The 18191-nt window shown below is 47.1% G+C and overlaps 1 protein-coding gene across 1 annotated transcript in view; it reads right to left on the bottom strand.

The window, feature by feature from the left end:
* ASH2L (ASH2 like, histone lysine methyltransferase complex subunit) overlaps positions 1–18191 on the bottom strand; it is a 67398-nt gene that overhangs the window by 5503 nt on the left and 43704 nt on the right. Inside the window, exons 10-12 of the mRNA XM_068110072.2 lie at positions 8720–8937; positions 7220–7387; positions 6281–6477 (exon numbers count right to left, since the gene is read on the bottom strand). Coding sequence (XP_067966173.2) covers positions 6281–6477; positions 7220–7387; positions 8720–8937 — 583 coding nt within the window. The remainder of the gene's footprint in view (positions 1–6280; positions 6478–7219; positions 7388–8719; positions 8938–18191) is intronic.

The following is an 18191-nucleotide window of genomic DNA, read 5'->3' as shown; positions in this document are numbered from 1 at the left end:
GATTGGTGGAGAGTCCAGAGAGCGCGGTCGCCATCTTATGCAACGGACGCGACTCTCGAAGGCTCCGAGTGGGAAATAGATAAAGGGATTTCCCTTAATCTTCACGACAGCCGCGTTGGGCTGATCGTTTACCGTTCTGTATTTTACGAGTGAGTAACTCCGGAAGAGAACGAGTGATTCCCGGATCTCGTGGATTGGAACCGTGAGTCAGATATTGCCTGCGTCGTGTTGGAGCTGCTGGCCGACCGTTCCTGCAGGCCTTGTGCGGTGTATTCCACTCTGTTACCCTCCGAGTCCCGGAGATCGTCGATTGGAACCGCGAGTGATCTTGCCTGCGTCCTGTTTGGAGCTTCTGGGGCCGACAGTTCCTGCAGGCTTTGTGCGGTGTATTCCATTCTGTTACCCTCCGAGTCCCGGAGATCGTCGATTGGAACCGCGAGTGATCTTGCCTGCGTCCTGTTTGGAGCTTCTGGGGCCGACAGTTCCTGCAGGCTTTGTGCAGTGTATTCCATTCTGTTACCATTTATGGTTTTTGTGATCGAGCCAATAAAGCATCGTGCCTTACCCCTAGAAGGCCGATTAAAACACAATTGTGTTTATTGAGTTCTCTCTGTCCACTCCGTGGACTACTTGAAGCCCGGACATTAACGTCCGTATTCCGTGCTGGGAACCATTTCACAGCCGGGATCGCGACAAATGGGGGCCCGTCCGGGATCTTTCAAGTGAGAGACATTCGAATTGAGACGGGAATTCGGCATCTGCATCTTCTCTGCATCTTCTCACCAGTGGACGCCGTCTTGGAGGAACCTTCTCGCCGTAGGACGCTGTCTTGGGTGGTGCTTCACTGCAGAATAAGTGAGCCTCGGATCCCTCCAAACAACCGACAAAAAAAAAAAAAAAAAACGTGAGTATTTGTACGTGGTATTTTTCTCATTGGCAATTTGATGTGCGGTGGTGATATTGTGTAGTTCGTGTCGTATTTCCCCAACAGAGCGTTGTGTTTGAGCGTTGTGTTTTGTGCCTTGTCTTATGATAACTCGTAGCCAAGCTATGTCGACCAGAGAAGTGAGAGTTCAACCTGATCATGTTGACAGTCGCGTGGGTGGCGATGCGAGCGACGCAATCAGCCTTGACCCAGTCACTAAACCCGATATGTTAGGAAGCGATTCCATCATGACTAAATGCATGCGTTCGCCCTTCTGGACCGGGCTGACTCCGGTTCAACAACTTGACATGTATAACAGGGAGAATGACAGGGCAGAGGCAGAGCGTGCGGCAGCAGAGAGAGAGCGTGAGAGAGAGAGAGAGCGTGCGGCAGCAGCAGAGGCAGAGCGTGCTGCGGCAGCAGAGAGAGAGCATGCGGCAGCAGAGAGAGAGCGTGAGAGAGAGAGAGAGCGTGCGGCAGCAGCAGAGGCAGAGCGTGCTGCGGCAGCAGAGAGAGAGCATGCGGCAGCAGAGAGAGAGCGTGAGAGAGAGAGAGAGCGTGCTGCGGCAGCAGAGAGAGAGCATGCGGCAGCAGAGAGAGAGCGTGAGAGAGAGAGAGAGCGTGCGGCAGCAGCAGAGGCAGCAGCAGAAGCTGAACACGTCAGAGAGCATGAGTTGCGAATGTTGACTGAACGACCGCGGGCAGAGGGGTCTGCTGCAAGAGTCCCGGAAACTGTTCATGTTCGTTTGCCGGACTGGACGGGAGACACGAAGCCAGAAGCGTATCTGGAGATGGCGGAGAAGTTGTTGGCTGCCGGTGGCATTGATGAGAGCTTGTGGGTCGGCCATCTTGTGAGCCATCTATCTGAGAAGGCGAGGGAGGTATATGCGAGGATGGCAACCGAGGACGCAAACAAATACAGGGCATTGAAGGCCGAGATTTTGAACGCCTATGCGGTGTCCGCATGTATTTATAGGAGAAATTTTTTCAGCTGGACTCGTGAGTCCAGTCAAACCTATGAGGAACATTCGCGGGCCTTGTTGGAACAGCTGCAGAGATGGTTCAAGGGGAGCAAGGTTGAGTTACCTCAAGCGGTTGCGGAACTCCTGGTGCGTTACCGTATCGATCAACAGCTTCCGCCTGACTTAGCATTGTTTCTTGTCGACAAAGACACTGTTTCCTTGGCAGACTGCGTCAACCTTATTGATAAACATGTTTTGGCGTGCAAAATGCTGCAAGTCACGCAGTCGCGTCGTAAGACGGAGGAGTCTGCGATCAAGACCGCCCCCCGTCTGCCCGGCGGCTGGATCGAGGGGAGGGGTTCTCCGATGCCCTCCACTGGTGGCGGTCGCGAGCCGCAGACCAGGGCAGGGCCCTGGTGCGATTTCTGCAAACGCGTGGGGCACGGTGAAAACCGCTGCTTCTCTAATCCCGCTAGTCCGGCCTACCGAGGCAACCCTCCTGTTAAGTCGGAGGGAGATCAGTGGAGCTCATCCGCCGGGCCCTCGCACACGACGGTGGCATCGGTGACCGAGGTCACTGCCACCGAGGCTAATTCCATTCATCCACTGTACCAGGATTATTCAGGGACAGCCTTAGTGGGTGGCCCTGATTCGATGCTGAAGTTTGAGGCCCAATACCTTCGGGATACTGGGGCGACACGGTGTGTTCTCCGGGCGGGGGTAGTTCCGGCCTCTCAGATGCGTTATACCGGCGAGTATACCCTCCTTCGGGGCATTGACCGGGTTCTTGGCCGGTATCCCCTTGCCCTCCTCGAGGTCCGGAGTGACATTTTTAAGGGTCCAGTGACCTGTGTGGTGGTACCCTACTACCCGATACCCGGGGTCTCCTTGCTGATTGGCAATGATGCCATGGCCAGGGAGGAGTCATTGACTCTGACCTGTGGGGGGGTCACTAGATCCCAGAGTAAACAGGCGGAGAGAGTGGCGGAGTCAGACATATCTTCACTCTGGCCCGAGGAGCCTAGCGCCTCGACTCCAGTTCCCGACGGTGACGTTGCGTCAGCTGAAGTCCACCCGAGCCTCCCGTCAAGCCACCCTCAGGTGCCGTGCTCCTCAGGGACCGCTCCCGCCATGTCGCGATTCAGCAGGAACGCTAATGCTAAGGTATATGTGGGAAACCTGGGCAATGGAGCAGCGAAGGCCGAGCTAGGGAGGGTCTTCGAACATTACGGACCACTCCGCAACGTATGGGTTGCTCGAAACCCACCTGGATTTGCAGTTGTTGAGTTTGAAGAGCCACGAGATGCTGAAGATTCGGTCAGAGCCCTTGATGGAAGGTTAATTTGCGGATCGCGTGTGTGCGTCGAGATGTCGAATGGCATGTCGCGGCGGCCTCGTTTCAGACGCCCTTTGGTCCGCAGGCCTTTCGACCCGAACGATCGATGTTACCAGTGCGGTGAAAGGGGTCATTACGCATATGACTGTTGTTCTCGACACCGGAGGAGTACCCGCCGCTCTAGGTCTCGGCCCGTTTCCTTCCTGTCAACGCTTCCCCCAACTTGAGTTTGGCCCCCTTGCCTCTCTATTGTGCTTTGTGTGAAGTGTAACTCTTGTAGGGTAGATATTAATGTGGTGTATGGTGTTAAAATTTGTGTGTGGAAAAAAAAAAACCCAAACTGGTTCATTGTTAACCTGTTAATTGCGTTAATTGCCTGTTAGCGATTACCGCCATCATCTTGCCATGTGATTTGCACCTACTACAAATACTGGTTTTAAAAACGCCGTCTATTCGACGGGGTTTTTACTTAGGGGGGGAGGACTGTGAGAAACCACCGGTGAAACCACCTGTTCTCACCCAGATTTGGTGCCCCGCCCACCGCGTGACGTGGCCTCCTTGGAGCCTCACGCGATCGGGAGGCGATTCGGCACGTGATTGGTGGAGAGTCCAGAGAGCGCGGTCGCCATCTTATGCAACGGACGCGACTCTCGAAGGCTCCGAGTGGGAAATAGATAAAGGGATTTCCCTTAATCTTCACGACAGCCACGTTGGGCTGATCGTTTACCGTTCTGTATTTTACGAGTGAGTAACTCCGGAAGAGAACGAGTGATTCCCGGATCTCGTGGATTGGAACCGTGAGTCAGATATTGCCTGCGTCGTGTTGGAGCTGCTGGCCGACCGTTCCTGCAGGCCTTGTGCGGTGTATTCCACTCTGTTACCCTCCGAGTCCCGGAGATCGTCGATTGGAACCGCGAGTGATCTTGCCTGCGTCCTGTTTGGAGCTTCTGGGGCCGACAGTTCCTGCAGGCTTTGTGCGGTGTATTCCATTCTGTTACCCTCCGAGTCCCGGAGATCGTCGATTGGAACCGCGAGTGATCTTGCCTGCGTCCTGTTTGGAGCTTCTGGGCCGACAGTTCCTGCAGGCTTTGTGCAGTGTATTCCATTCTGTTACCATTTATGGTTTTTGTGATCGAGCCAATAAAGCATCGTGCCTTACCCCTAGAAGGCCGATTAAAACACAATTGTGTTTATTGAGTTCTCTCTGTCCACTCCGTGGACTACTTGAAGCCCGGACATTAACGTCCGTATTCCGTGCTGGGAACCATTTCACAGCCGGGATCGCGACAATATATATATATATATATATATATATATATATATTGGCAATTCCTTTTCTGCATTTCTTGCTAGGCTGGGAGTGTGTGGGACAGAAAGGAGGATGTGTGACAAGGTGGCCCAGGTTGCCTTGAAAGGCTCATTTTGGATATGGAGGAAGTTTATGGAGGCACGTCGAACGGTGTGGGTTGGTTGTGTTTTTTTTATTTTTTTATTTTTTTTTATTAACATTATTACTTCTTATTTTTTGTATATGAGTGAGTGGGTGAGGGTGTGTGTTTTTGCATGAATTAATTTTTGCATGAGTGTGTGTTTTTGTGTGTTGAGTGGTGTATGATGTAAGTGTAGGTGGTTGTTTGGTTGGTGTTTTGTATGTATGGGTGTGTATGTGTGTGTATGAATGATCTGGTGTGTTTTGTTGGTGAGTGGTGAAGGGTATAAAGGTGGGTGTTTGAGTGTTCCACCATGTTTGTTTGGTGCTGTGGATTCTGGATGTGGAGGTGGTGGTGTTGTTGTTGTCGTTGTTGTTGTTGTTGTTGTTCGCACTGGCTGGGGATGGGGGTATGTACGCATCCAGATGCAGTTGCTGCATGTGGATGTGTACGTGCCCCTGCTGTCCCACCTTAGCTGACCGTATCGAGGTTGAAGGGCCGAAACGGGATGATGCTGAGGACCTCGACTGAGGACCCGGTCAGTGCGGCACACTTGTGATGACCAGGTGTGTTTTGAACTCATATATATATATATATATATATATATATATATATATATATATATATATATATATATATATATATATATATATATATATATATATATATATATATATATATATATATATATGATTTTAATTCTTAAACTTCTACATCAGTCTAAAATTCCTTACTGTAAGGGGTGAGCTAAACCTTTTATCTCCTCCGTGAGCTAAATCCTCCGTCGTGCGAAGTCCTTCCTAGGCACACCTGAGCTCCTCACCACATACAAGGCTTTCATCCACAGCTCAATGGAATACTGTTCTCCCCTATGGGCTGGTGCTCCTGCCTCACACCTGGCTCGGCTTCACGCTGTTGAATCCAAAGCTTTCAGAATCATTGGAATCTCCCACGATGAAGCTATCTCTGAGGGCCTTTCACTCACTCACCGCAGGCAGGTCGGTGGTCTTTCTGTCTTCTACCGACTCCTCTCCGGCCTTGCTCCCCCAGCTCTCTCTGTGCTCTGTCCCCCAAATATTCCTACAGGTCGCACAAGATCTGCCAGCCACCCTCTGATGGTTAAACTGCCGAAATCTCGGCTCTCTGCTCACCTTCACTCTTTCATTCCTCTTTTCTCCCGCCTCTGGAACAAACTCCCACACTCACTTCAATCACACTCCTCCCTCCAGGTCTTTAAAACAGCTGTTCACCACCATCTCTTATCTTCCCCCATCCAAAACCTTGATCTTTTCTACCCCCACTAATTCACCACAGATCCACCTTGTTTGAAATTCCAACTTCTTTCCTGGAAGTCCTGGCAGTGTCCATATGTTTTATACCTCTCCCACCCCCACCCCCCCCCTTCCCATGCCTCCCCCCCAAAACCCTCTCCCTCCCACAGTTCTCTTGATGTCTCCATGTCTCTCGGTCCCTGCTCTCAAATGTTGTATTTGTGTCCTTCCCCCTCTCTCTAACGCTCCCGATGTTATTTGTTTTATTTGTCTGTTTGTCTTTCTGTGTGATTAATGTTCGCTCTTTCACGAGCCTCGATCTTGTATACAAAAAAAAAAAAAAAAAAAAATCTCACCTTATCTTTGTAGGTGTCTGGGAGTGAGGGGTTAGCATGGTTATTATGCGCGAAAGAGATCATGCAGCCCACTGTGTCTCCTTCCCCGTAGCCTTGTTTAGCATAATGCAAACCACGTGATTGGTGAAACTTTGTTCCTTTTCTTGAACGCCAGGAGTAGCTGAACTTGTCAAATCCCAGGGGTGCCTGGAGATTACCTTGAGAAGAAAAGAAGAAAGTTCTGTTGATACTCATAACTTTGTTGATCTTAAAGCAAAGGGGGTTGAAGGGCAGAAGATACGACAATGAAAGAGATGAATACATGTGAAAGCATGAAACTTATACAGAGCTACCCATTACATACAGAAGATATCATCAACAAAAGTAGCTTTAGGAGTATGCCTCAACAACAACAAAACCTACAACAACAACAACAACAACAACAACAGGCATTTTAAGGCCATTTTCCCTGCTAGAACGGGGGTTAGTCTTGCGGGTCCCCATGACAATCTTCTCCATCTTGCCCTATTTTCTGCATCTCCCCTTGTTAACCACCTTGCCCGCATTTCTTCTTCCACCATCTTTAGCCAAGTCTTTCTCGGTCTTCCCCGTCCTCTACTTCCTTCTACATTCATTTCCATCACTCTTCTCCACCAGTCACTTTCATCCTTCCTCAACACGTGACCAAACCATCTCAACCTGTTTCTCTTCACAGCATCCATCACAGGCTCTATTCCCATCATCTTTCGCAATTCATCATTTGTCTTCCTCTCTCTCAACGATACTCCGCACATCCACCGAACCATTCGCATTTCCACCCTTTCCAGCCTTCGTTGCTGCTCTACGTTCATTACCCATGGCTCGCTCCCATAAATCATAACACTTCTCACACATGCAGCATCAATTAAAAATAATTTTAAAAAGAGGGTCAAGGCCTGGTATGCAGTGAGTCAAACTCACCAAGGCTCTGGCTCCATCCCATTCTTGCAGCAGAGTCTGGAGGCATTGAATCGATGGAAATCTCATAGAACCAGACTCCTTTATGCACATAATGAGAGGCACGGACCATAGAATACCCCTTTTCACCAGTCACAGTCAGTCTGTCATCTGAAATTTTGAGTTGAGGAGCTGGGAAACAAATAAAATAGGATATTGCCATCATGATACAAAGGTTCAACAAAAAATAAACTGCATATATAAATTAATTTAATGACTGGCATCCATCGATATTTAAACATCCATCGATTAAGGTGGCAAAGCATATCATGGAATTTTAAAACTTTTGTAAACAATAACGCCTTTGCTGAGAAAGACGCGTTCAAATTAAAATGTTTTTGTGAAATCCCAAAAGTCATGAAAAATGAACTCCATCTCTGTTGCTGAAAACTCATCATTATCATTGAACTTGTTTTCTGCTGGTATCAAGTTGTGATTGTTGAGGTGAAAGATCTTTCCCACCAATTGGATGGAAGAAATAAATTGCTTTGAGGAGGACAAGGTTTTAATGGAAAGTGTCATCATTGCTCACCATGTGCAATGCAAACTACTGATGGAATTGGGGGCAAGCTGCGTGTTAAATATGCAAGGAAGGGGTAAAGGTGGATAAAAATGGAGGAGAGGGAGTTGGAGGTGGGAGTTGCAGGTAAATTGAGAATTTAAAGAAAAGGCGACTATTGTTTTGGCCGCACTGACCGGGTCCTCATTCGAGGTCCTCAGCATCATCCCGTTTCGGCCCTTCAACCTCGATACGGTCAGCTAAGGTGGGCCAGCAGGGACACATGCACATCCACATGCAGCAACTACACCTGGATGCGTACATACCCCCCACCCCCAGCCAGTGCGAACGCAGACTACAACAACAACAACACCTCCGCATCCAGAATCCACAGCACCAAACAAACACGGTGGAACACTCAAACACCCACCTTTATATCCTTCACCACTCACCAACAAAACACACCAAATCATTCATACACACACATACACACCCATACATACACACACACACACACACACACACACACACACAACCAACCACCTACCCCTACAACATACACCACTCAACATACAAAAACACACACTCATGCAAAAATTAATTCATGCAAAAAACACACACCCTAACCCACTCACTCATATACACAAAATAAGAAATAATAATAGTAACAAACAAAAAACACACACACACACACACACACACACACACACACACACACACACACACACACACACACACACACACACACACACACACACACACACACACACACACACACACACACAAAGATGAAACAACGTCCAATCCACAATGTCGTGAGATTTCGTTATCTCATGATATGTGACAGAGGGACAGACAGACAGAGACGGCCAAGCATATTGTTATATAGGTTTTAAGCGAATCATCGTCTACAAGTTGTTAAAACAGAGACTTATGCAGTTGGGAGGAAACCTTTGTTTACTGACCTCTGTCGTGAAGAGCAAAAAGCACCTTTGTGTGCAAACAAGCTCGATATAGTTCACCAGGAATAGGTTTCCCAGCCCAAGAGTCGAGTTCCACTCTCTCTGGATCAGGAGCATGAGGGTCTGGCTCAGCGAGCACATAGCGATAACCATCTTTATTGAAGGGATGGTCGAGAGGAAATCCATGGGGAGGTAGACGCTGGGATGGGAAGATGGAATCACTGCAAAGAGGAGGAGGAGGGAGGTGGAAAATGGTTAAAAATAACAAAAACTCTGTGATCGAGAAATAACTTATTTAAATTGAATGTTATATTTTGAACACAAATCGGAACATGAATAGGAAGACAAGTTTGCCGTTTAACCGTACTTTGGCTCTGAATTCATCCTGACCGCACATGCGCAGAGAGGAGTGACATAATATTTTTACTTTGCCTGCCTGCCAGTCAAACAAATCGCCTCCTAAATACTTCCAAGATCCTCCAGTTTTGCAATACTGTACTTGGACATGTTGTATACTCTATAGGGCGGTGTTTTAAAACGATCATTAAAATCATTGTTGTACAGTATTAAAATTGAAGTACATTATACTAGATACTTAAACACTGCACGGGGTATCGTGTTCTGTGAACTCTCTAGTTCTGATAGTAATAGAACGGCCAATGGGAAGGAAACAGGTATCGAATGGATGGCCAATACAATTCTAGAGAATTTGGACGATGCCAACGATTTAGTGCTCATCTCAAACACGTTTGGAAAGATTCAATATAAAACAAAAGGTTTAGGGAGAAAAATAAGAAAAGTAGGCTTGGAAATTCATGTTGCCAAAACTAAACTGATGAGATTAAAAACTGAACCTCAAGATGATCCGCTTTTGAATGAAAATAAGATTTTAGTTGTAGAAACACTCGCATATTTAGGAGTATTCTTCTTCTTAGTTAAAGGCCACAATTAGCCCCACATTCTCATTGGGTTGGCTGGGGGAAACCTGGCCCAAGTCTTTCATGAACCAGATACCCAGACCTGATATTATGGAACTAGAATGACACTCGGTAGAGTGCATATCTCCACAAGGCTGAACAGTTTACGTTTTGTATCCCACCGATAGGCCGTATCTGGATCCGGACCTCAACCAACATCTAATCGGCTTGTTCTTGTTACCTAACCAACTCATTCACCGTTTCGTCCGAATCCATCCACAACTTTTTGAGAAATCAGGCCATATATAGTTTTTAGCCCCATCCTCAATGTTGAAGAATCACTTCTGAAAATTAAAAAAATTCTCATATCCAGATCTGGATCTGGATCTTCACCAAAATTGAATAATTCTTCCTTGTCAATAACCCAACCTGTCCACCAAGTTTCGTCTGAATCCGTCCACAACTTTTTGGGTTATCGCGCTATGTATCGTGTTTAGCCCTATCTCTGAATGGTTAAGAATCACTTTTAAAATTCCAATAGCCATACCCGGATCTTCACCAAAATCTAATCATTTCATCATTGTCACACACTCGACCTGTTCACCAAATTTCGTCCAAATCCGTCCACAACTTTTTAAGATATTCACAGACAAACAGGCAGACAAACAGACAGGGGTGAAAAAATAACCTTTGACCACCTTCGGTTGTGGGTAGTAAATAAAGCAAAGCATTAATTGGTCTCAAAGTATGGACAAGGAAAACCATTGTTGGCAACTAAAGTGAGAAATTAAATTTCAACATAAAATCAGTTCTTTTATATTGCACAGAGTGGACAACCACAAAGATAGAGGCCAAACTTGGATTTCAGCAGAGATGTTTGAGGAAAATTTTAAAGGTTTAAAAAAAAACATAGCTTCGTGAGATATCCCACTATTCACACTGCAAACATAGCTTTGCGGGACATCCCACCACTCACACTGTAAACAGCTTCGTGGGATATCCCACTATTCATACTGTGAAAATAGCTTCGCGGGATATCCCACCAGATACATAACAAGTCATCCCTGCGAGTTACGATACAGAATGAACAAGCGTTACGCCTAGGTCCCCCGTCGGGGAAATGATGTGAGTTGACAAAGTGGAAGACGCAGAAAACATGCTATGACATGATATTTCGCTCACAAGGTTCAGACATACATGGAGGCGGCCATCTTGGATTTTGACGTGGCGACCCAATTTTCAATAGCGTTCTTCCTTATGCGTAGATACACCCACACACCAGATTAGAAGTTAGTAGTTCGTTTATTTTCCAAGATATTTCGCTCACAAGGTTCAGACATACATGGCGGCGGCCATCTTGGATTTTGACGTGGCGACCCAATTTTCAATAGGGTTCTTCCTTATGCCCAGATACACCCACACACCACATTAGAAGTTGGTACTTCGCTTATTTTTCAAGATATTCCGCTCACAAGGTTCAGACATACATGGCATCAGACATACATGGTGGTGGCCATCTTGGATTTTGACGTGGGTTGCACCCACACACCAAATTCGAATGCGGTCCTTTGCTTACGCACGCACGCACACACGCACGTACGCACGGACGGACGGACGGAGGGGAGAACCATAGTCCCCCTTTGGCTCCGCGGTGCGACGGGGGACAAAAAAATCTCCACCACATCTATTAGTGTAATTAGCTATCCCCATTTTCCCCATTGAATCAATGCCCCGACATTCGTGGATTTTCCTCGACATTCGCGGGATTTTCCACGAATCAGGAAGTGCAGGGAACTTATCCTGCCTTTTACCATTGAAACAATGCCCTCACATTTGCAGTTCCGACATTCGCAGCATTTTCCAGGAATGTATCTCCCACGAATGGCGGGGTCCGACTATGTGTCATATTTTCTAAGTCCAAAAAGGGCACACTTTGTGGGAAATTGGCGAAATGCCCTAAAACTAAACTTGTTCTGTAACTTATAATAAAGTCATGTACCAAGTTTCACTTCAATATGAAGGGTATGGAAAAAGTGTAGAAAACCACAGATGGGACGGATAGACGGAGAGCAAACCTATAGTTCCTTCTGGGTAGGGGACTAATAAATGGAAGAGTTGACGGTGGAGAGGAAGCAATCACGAGATTTTATTGCGGCCTTATGCGTCGAAAGGCAGGATGAGGTGCAATATCTTAAAGTGTAAGCAATGCATAGCCCTGAAAGGCATTCTATCTCCTGGCATTTCCTTAGAGGCTGGTGTCCCTCACGGCAGTATCATGGGCCCATCATGTTCATGGTTTTCATAAATAACCTCTCGGTCTCTTTAGTAAATCCTGTATATGACATTGCAGAAGACTCAATGTTAAAAAGTACCTCACACCAAAAACAGAGTGGCAGGCCACAGTCGCATCCTCATCTGATAATTTGGAGAAAATACGCACTTGTTAAATCACTTGAAATACGTCATTTAATGCTTCCAAATCCCAAAGGCTTTTATTTTTTGTTCACTGGTGAGGCTCGTGGAAGAGCTACAAGACAGAATGGATCAGTTCCCCCACCCCCTACCTTCAGTTATTTTCGTTCATAATAGAACAAAAATAACTGCAAAGTTGAGGGACAAAATAGAGGGAGACTTGGAGGGACTAGCGACGTGGAAAAGATGAGAGCAAGGGGAGGACACAAGATGGATACAACTGCAAACTCTCAATCATAGCAGTACAAAGAAAGGCTGTTACCTCAAAGAGAGATGGGCTTAGCGAGGGTTAATGGGGGTAGGAAAGATCATGGTTGTGAATGGGGGAACGGCTGTCCTGAAGCCCTGGAGTGAAGAATAAAAATGAAGAGAGTGACGAACTTGACAGTGAGTGGTTCCACAGGTGGGATAAACAAGGAATAGATGAGCGGATGTGAACAATGAGTCTGTAAGGCCTGACAAACCTAGCTTACTCTGTCTCTACATAAAGACGACGTCCTGCCAGAATGAAGCAAGGAGTAGTGCACAAACCTCTGAGTGGTCGAGTCTGGATTTTATTCTCGGCCCACTATAAACTGTCAATTTGGTACTTCATATGTAGGCATTATCTCACAAAGTGCACCATCCAATAGATGGATATGAGGCCGTGGACCCGTCTGGTAGTATTAGTTGGTGGATGTTAAAGATCCCAAGGTGTATTTTCACAGAGAAGTGGTCGGCTATTGCCGGCACCGCAGCCAACTTGGATATTCCTGCCTTAACGTACTGGGCGCACTGCATCAGCAATATGGATGCACTCCCTAGAAATGCGGGTTGAACCATGAAAAAGTAGACCCCCGATGATGATGGTGTCGCTTTATCCCGACACTCCGAAACATTCCGTGCTTTGGCACGTGGACAGACAAGAGTTGCAAAATGCATATAAAATGGCTGCTACATGCCGTAGCTGGAATATAGACCTGAGAATGTTGTGGATCACAAATGAATCGTCACCTGAGGCTAAATCTGCTTTTTCCTGTTTGAATTAAAATTGATAGAGTAGTGCTCAGTATGGTTTGTTGGTTAGCTACACCTTTTTGTTCAATGTATAACCCCAATCACCCTAACCTCGTCATAATAGTATATATTGTTGCGGTTTTGGGAAAACACTAAAAAGTAATGGCAACCACCATACAGGTCCCTTAGAATAGTTATTTCATAGCAGACCATTATCTTAGTCCCTTCCCATTATTTCAGGTTAGTATGTCTTTATGAGTTGGGGAAAGGAAAGATAGGTCCTCCACTTATAAGGGATAAGTTATCAGGCAATGCACCAGGCTCCAAGGCACAACATGGTGTCCAGGTTCAGAAACCCATCAATCAGGGTGAAAGTTACTGTGGGAGAACTTGGGTTGTGGAGTAATGGGCTCCACCAATCGGGAGCCAGGAGACCTCCAAGATTCCCCCCTCCCTTTTGGAGGGTGAACAAAGGGATTTAAAACACGTTTTTGACTCTCTTGGTTCGTGGCTGGAATCACAAGCGGTCACGGTTCATTTGCTCACTCAGCATGTGGACACTTTGCTCTCTGCACGTTCTCTCTCTCGCCCCACTGAGTACGTGGACATTTTTGCTCTTGGCTGGTCTCCACACCTGCATTATTACACTATGGGCCTGTCTCTTGTGCACTCACCATGTGCCTGCAAGATTGCTTCACTCTGGGCCTGTCTCACTCTGCTGGGTTCACTGAGCACGTGTGCTCCACTCCTGGGGCCTGGATTGTTTTCCTAGCACGTGTGCCCCTCTCTTGGCCTGGGTCACTCTGCCGTGCTGACGATTGACTTCACTTTGCCTGTCCGTGTTGGGATCGTCGTTACCTTCTCGTGTTTGTCAGTGGCGGCAACGGGACGGGGATGTTGCGAGGAGAGGCATTTGGAGCATCGTAGCCTTTGTGCTATCAGGTTCCCTCCGTTTGTTTGTTAATTCCCCTTCCCTCCGCTGTGAAAGTGTGCTGGGCCCATGTGATGTTTATTTGTAGTAATCGTCATGAGGCGTAGAATAAGCTAAGTTTCTGCTTCTCGTCCCTTTTTCTTTGCTATTGAAATATTTACATTGTAAATATTTGTAAATAAATCTAATCGTTAAAACATTTTCCTTTCTCACCGTCCGTGAATGTCTTTTCCTTCATTGATCCGCCATTGTTCGTATCCAGGTTAACATCGACTGTAACCGCATTAGCATCCCTCTGGCGGTTACCAACGGCTTTCGCTCAGCCATCTAAATTTCCATCTAGGAATAAAGGAAACCGCCAGAGGGTACGTACGGTGCGTTCTCCGATTGAGACCGTCACATGGTACAGGTAAGCTATCACACGATGGTCCAATTGGCATTTGTAGTTGCTGATTCGCAACCTGCTAAGCACGACGTTATTCGTGCGTGGCAGCCGCAGGTCCGGTAAGTTCGGGAGTGAACGGAGGTTAACCACCTCGTAGTAAGCCCGAACCCCGGGCCGTAACACATTCGGTGTTCAGGAGCGGAATTCTGCTCTGCGGCCACTGTAACAATATACACATACATATACATCATCTTACTATAATTCACCAAATGTCCGTCTGTCCGTTCGAAGGTACTGCAAAAACGGCTCAACCGATCGCAACGATATTTTGGGTGGGTATTCCTGGGACCCCTGGGAGTAAAATAGGCTATATTGTTTTTCCAAGTTTTCCAATTTTCCAAACACCATGGAATAATATTTACCGATATGAACAGTGATGTGGCTTTTATTGAAATTCTACAAATACTGTTTAGATTTTAATGACAATTATGAACCCGCCACGAATGCGGAAGTGGACAGATGACGGCAATGTGCGGGTTTGATAATATCCAAATACAACCGTCATTCAATCGTAATGTTAAATCATTAAACGTTAATCGTTTTGTTAAAGTATCAATTGATGATTGGAATTGAGTGAATACAATTACGATTTTGAATTCGTAATTGTATTCACCCAACCTACGGAACTTCACATCAGGATTTAAATATTTGTTTATGTCACGAATGTTGTTAAAAGTTTATTTTTAATATTAATGTTATTTCATTTGTGATTGGAGTTATGCTGTTTGGAATGAAAAAAAGAGATATCGAGTTCAAGTGAATGACGAAATGCCGTGACTGTTTCTACTTTCCAAACGTGAATTTGCGGATCGCCATATTCAGATTCGCCATTGACTGGGTATGGAACAAATGTATCCGTTTGTTTGCCAACGGGTACGTTTTTCATGGAAGTCCTTCACGAACTTGCTGTCCATGTCTGACATGCGACTGAAGGTGCTACAGGAATGTGGAATTTTTTGGTTTCATGCTTTAGCATTCGCAGTTTCTGCATTGTCTGTTTGCTTCTGGCCTCCCACCCGTGCGTAGCTGTGCTTTGGAGCTGTCCTCATGGAGCTGTGCTTTGCACTTCTTAAGAAAATTTAATCAAAACAAAGAGAATAATGTTTGTTTGATGTTGGATTGACAATGTGGACAAAGACTCAACATGGACCTCCCAATCATCAAAGACATTTAACAACTTGCTTTTGAAAAGGAAAAAGTTTAAGGAAGGAAAAATACCGACGAGGTGAACACATTTCATGAAAAATAAATATTAGCACGGGTACCTCACTGGTCATCATAATCAAGTCGATCTTGATCAGACAATATACTGTTGCGGATATGGGATTTGGCCTCCATCCATATCCGCTTGTAAATATTCCCCTATTTCCCCAATACTCCCCAACTATCCCCAATCCCCCATTCCCTAGTCCCATTGTCTGTAAACAACACTCTGTAGAACCGACCTTCCCCTTTCCCCCCATTAAATGTCGTGCCCAGGTTCACCGCATCTCACATAGACAACTATAGGACATCTTGCTAGTTATTCTTAGTCTATGTCAGTTAAGGACTCGTTTCCATTAATTCTGACTCTTCGTTGCACCAGAATGTGATTGTATGGCACCAGTAGTAAGGACTTCCCAATACCTCCCCACAATCTCATCTCCACATCCTCCCATCATCTCATGAAACAATAACACCAACAACAACAACAGCGGCGCGGGGAGTGCGCGTCCTCACTCCGGCTTGGTTAGCCGCCATTGACCATGTGCTCCGACGGGGTTACCACACAGGGGCTGACTGTCAGCTCCTCGTCAAGGGCGGAGCCCGGTAACCCCCCCGCACCCAATAAGAAGCGGCGGACCGATTCCATCTGGGGCGGAGCTAACCAGCCGAGGGCGTGTCACTCCCCGCTGGATATACGCAGCCACTTACCGGAGGTGACGTCAGATGCGCCCCCAGCTTGGAGAGAGAAGTCGCCACCTCCAAGCGCTGGATACCTCCCGCCTCTTTGGACCGGACCGGGTCGATTCTGCCCCTGAGCCAAGGTGCACCTTGAGCCATCGACTGCCTGCCCTCCCCTGCCATCAATCCCTGTGTGAGTCAGCCTTGTCCCGTTTGTCTGTGGTCTGTCGGGAATAAGATAAGACCGTGTCTAAGTGCCCACCTTTCTGTGCTGTACCTCTTGTCCGTGTAATCTAAACATTCTGCAAACCCATATTATAACCTCCTCCGGAGTTCTTGAGAACTGTACCCCTGGTGTCGTGTCATTTAACCCAGCCGTTGTGTCCTTTCCTTCATTGATCTAGCGTAGCGCGATTCGGCCAACGTTCGAGTGTAATCGGGTAACTTGTACGAACACGGCGGCCATTCCGCTCGGCCCACCATAACATCAAAGTCGTGTCCGTAACAATTGGTTGTCAGGAGTTGGATTCGGACCTGGGACTAAATTCATTTAGCCCAAATTTTGGAACACCAATTGTACTATTAGAGTAACAATTGGTGTCGGGAAGTGGGATCGGTCCCGGAGCGCGTTTCACGCGCTCGAAATTATAACGGCGAAATTTGATTTTGTTTTACGAAAATAAAAACCCGAATTTTGAAAGTCGCGCTATGGCAAATCAAGACGGCTGGGTTCCGGTAGAGGAGAGTGAGGCAGGGTCGATCCAGGACCAAAATGAGGGACATGAGGAGAGCGAAGCAGTGAGGGTGGCAGGTTCGCAAAATAGCGTCGTCGCGCACGAGGTTACGGGCGCGCAAAATGGCGCCTCGCACATGGCCACGGCGCCCACGCCCGCGACCGTGGTAGCGCCGCTGGTAGATTTGGACCTTTTTTTCATACAAATGAAGGCCCTTATGGCCCAGAATAGCGAGAAAATGAGGGAGGAAATGAGGGCTCAGAGTGAGCAATTGGGGGTAATGGGAAACCAAATGGGGGTAATGGGGAAGCGGATGGATGCTCAGGGTGAGCGATTGGAGGGCCAAATGGGGGTAATGAGGGACGAAGCGAGGGGTACCGGTGAGGGGTTAGACAATAATTTTAAGGGATTAGACAAGAAATTTGGGAAATTAGACAATAGATTAGGGGAAATACAGGAGGGGTTAATGGGGGTAGAAAACAGAATGGCCGCTCAAGAGAATCAAATGGAAGGAGTGAAAAATGGGTTAGAGGGGTTAGAAAACAGGATGGAAGGCAAATTGAGGGACATGAGGGACCAAGCGGAAAGGGAAGTTAAACAAATGGGGCAGCAGATAGAGGGGGTCAGAATGGGGGTAGAAACTAAACTGGATGCTCACAGGGAGGAAATGGAGCAGATGAGGGTGGCATCTGGGCAGGAGATGCAAGTGATGGGAGAAGAGATCAGAAGAGGTGTGAGTGAGGAGGTCGGAGGAGTGCGCGAGGAGGTGAGGCACTGTAAGGAGCACATGGAGAAGGAGGTGAGAAAGGGGACTGTAAAATTTCAAGGGGGCATAGAGGATCTGACGCAGGAGGTGGAACAGCTGACGGAGGGACAAAAAGGACTAACGGAGCAGGTTCAAAGGAACACTGCGGTATTAGGAGGGTTAAAAGCGACACAGAAAGAACTAAAAGACGACTTGATAGCGACGAAGAGGCAATGTCAGATGGTACGTGAGGGACTGACAACGAGGTTGGACGAGGTGACAGAGGTAATGGAGACGAAGGACCGGCAGGTGAGGACGCACATGGAAACGGTCAAGGTAGCCTTGGAGGAC

This window comes from Myxine glutinosa, chromosome 3 (genome assembly GCF_964187855.1).
Source record: "Myxine glutinosa chromosome 3, kmMyxGlut1.1, whole genome shotgun sequence".
In the NCBI taxonomy this organism is placed as follows: Eukaryota; Metazoa; Chordata; class Myxini; order Myxiniformes; family Myxinidae; genus Myxine; species Myxine glutinosa.
Note: the sequence above shows the minus strand (reverse complement) of the source record. Positions and strands in the feature narration are given on the sequence as shown.